This window comes from Limulus polyphemus, unplaced genomic scaffold (assembly GCF_000517525.1).
Source record: "Limulus polyphemus unplaced genomic scaffold, Limulus_polyphemus-2.1.2 Scaffold1547, whole genome shotgun sequence".
Taxonomy (NCBI): Eukaryota; Metazoa; Arthropoda; class Merostomata; order Xiphosura; family Limulidae; genus Limulus; species Limulus polyphemus.
In genome coordinates, this window is record NW_013667157.1 from 24,663 (window position 1) to 27,552 (window position 2,890).

Consider the following 2,890-nt stretch of genomic DNA (forward strand, 5'->3'; position numbering starts at 1 on the left):
TCAGATTGTGAGTCCAGCGCCTTACCCACCTGGCCATGCCGGGCACAATAATATATATTAAACGACAAAGTCTTTTGACCGTTGGATATCTCCAGCAGGACAACATACCTTCACAGAAGTTTCGGTATACATTCTTGGGCTTCTCCAATATTCGCTGCTTGAGTTCTGCAGCTGGATATTTAGTTGTGATAAACTTCAAACAAAAAATCAAAGCAAAAACGATCAACGCATTCAAAACGTTATTGTAAAATTACACACAAAAAAACCTGCACAGAGAAGAAAGAGTGTTGCCACAGTGAAGAGCTTAAAATGTGTTCCTTCGCTTTTGATTTTTGTAATTTTGATTCAGTTCTAATCTCTACATTTCAGGTTTGTGACAGCTTTCATCTTTTACGGACTCTCCCTCAACACAAATGACCTTTATGGAAATCCTTTCTTAAATTTTTTTATTGCTGGAGCTGTTGAATTCCCAGCTCAGTTTTTGGCCTTTGTTAGTCTGAAATATTTCGGTCGAAAGATGCCGCTGTTAGCTTCACTTTTTATTGGAGGTATAGCTTGTTCTTTAACCATTCCTGTTCCTGCAGGTAAGTCCGTAAATGTTAATAATAAAATTATTTTTTAAAGTATCCTTTTTGTCGAGATCTGACACATAATAATAAATGGTAACTTATTCAATTACTAAGGTTAAATGAGCCAGGTGTGGCTTAGTGGTTAGTATACTGGTCCTGGTCTTTTTACCTCAAGATCTCGCTCCGCATTTTGCGGCCAAGGGTGTTTTTAAAATGACGGTTAAATCCAACTATTCAATTAGAGTAGCTCAAGAGTTAACGCTTTTTCCAGTTGACGAGCTGTTTTCCTTCTAGGCTGTCAGTTCAAAACTAAGGACGGCTAGTGCAGGTAATCTTTGTGTAGCTTTGCGCAAGTAGTTAGAACAGACAAAGAAAATAATGTTACAAAATATAAATATCTTGACCTTCACTATCACTCCAACGTACTAAAGAGGTGATCTTATTGAAGTTTGTAAGATTATCGGGTGATCGATAGCATAAATACCTCTGCTTTCTTTATGCTGTATTTTGAAGACAATGGAACCAGATGACACAAGTTAAGAATCTGGAAAAGACAGGTTAGGCTTCAGTGAAAACAAAATTTTATTTTTCTACGAGGTTTACTCGCTTATGAAATGAGTTAACGCCCGCAGTAGTTGAAAACTTTATAAAAGTTTAGGGGGGAGGGGTGAGATGGATGATTTCTCGAAAAATAAAGTGTGGGTTTAAACTGCTACTTTTCTCAAAGGTAAGTATGCAAGGACCCCTTCAAGGACCAGGTGGTATCGTGTTACCCATATGTGACTTTAGACAGCACAAAGAGTGCCACACTCATTTGCACATATGTAACATAGTACGTTAAATATGGACGAAATAAATTATTTAAATAACCTAGGGTTTAGTGGACTTGAAAACATGTTCTGCTCGTGGTGAATCTAATATAAATTAAGACAGAAATTCAAATCATGTTAAGTTTAAACTTATTAACAATTTTTGTTTCTTTTTGCTTTGTATTGCAGCTTTTAGAGTAACCAACTTAGTCCAGTTTATGTTGGATATACAAGACTGTGTATTGTAAGAGTTATTATTTAGTGCATTTAGTGATCTAATAAATAACGATTATTTAGTTTTCGTAACAAGTGTTAAAAGTAATTATCTTAAAGGCGATAGTTATGACAAATTTCGTTAACTAACTCGGTGAGAGTCGAACGTTGTATGTATAGTTTTTGTAAGTTAACGTCACGTTACTCGAATCTCCGTTGTTTTTCTCGTTGCTTTAAGTTTGTTTGTTTGTTTTTAATTATGCGCAAAGCTACACAAGGGCTATCTGTGCTTTGCCCACCACGGGTATCTAAACTCGGTTTCTAGCGTTGTAAGTCCGCAGACATACCGCTGTGCTACTGGGGGCTGTTTTAAGTGAGTATTGTAACATCATAACGTATCGTAGTTTGTAGAAAGTTCGAGGCCTCAGTTAGGCAAAGTATATATATATATATATACGCGACCAAGTGAGTGCAATTGAAGTTTAGTCAAGAAAAAAGTTAGTTAGTGAAGTTAGTCGGTGTGTGAGTGATTTGCATTAACAGATGATTTCTATAGTATATTTCACAGCTGTATTGTAACAACAGAGATAGAAAAAATAATATGTCTTCTGATTTGAGTTCTAAAGTAACTGAACCAACCTGTGTGGACTTTTGACGAAAAAAAAAAGAGAGACAACTGGATACAACTGTGGAAACCAATAAAAGAAGTTAGACTGCGTGGTTGTTAGTTTAGCGATAACAGGCGATATTTTAAAGTGAGTTTCACAGTTTACCAGAGATAAAGAGAATAATTTGTCTTGTCAAAGGATGTTTTAAAGTAATTGAACCCGTGTGTGTGGACTTTGACGAAAAGGAATCAATTATTTAAAGTTCTGGATACAACTGTGGTAACCCACAGGGTAACATAAGTGAACTTATCACAGATCGTATATCAAGAAACAGAGTAGAGAAAAATAATTCGTCTTGTCAACAGGATTCTAAAGTAACTGAACTAGACTGTGTGTGGACTTTCGACAAGAAAAGAGAATTATTTAGAATTTTAGATACAACTGACATTCACTAGTGTAAAAGATCTTTGTACTGTTATGTACTAGAATTTCAAATAGCCTGAAATTGAGTTAACTGATAAATTTAAATTTAGTAGTTAAATTGTACTTTGGATTTAGTATTTAAATATATGCTGATATATCTCCAATTTATGATATTTGCCAACAAGATTGATACATAGTTTTCTTTTTAACACAAATCCGTTTCAATATACACACAACAGTATAATTTACATTAACAGTTATTACAAAT

At 34.8% G+C, this 2,890-nt stretch overlaps 1 protein-coding gene across 1 annotated transcript in view; it reads left to right on the forward strand.

Annotated features, from left to right (window-relative positions):
- Window positions 1–2,890, forward strand: part of LOC106464041 (organic cation transporter protein-like) — a 36,660-nt gene that overhangs the window by 21,310 nt on the left and 12,460 nt on the right. The window contains exon 8 of the mRNA XM_013924149.2: window positions 370–584. Coding sequence (XP_013779603.1) covers window positions 370–584 — 215 coding nt within the window. The remainder of the gene's footprint in view (window positions 1–369; window positions 585–2,890) is intronic.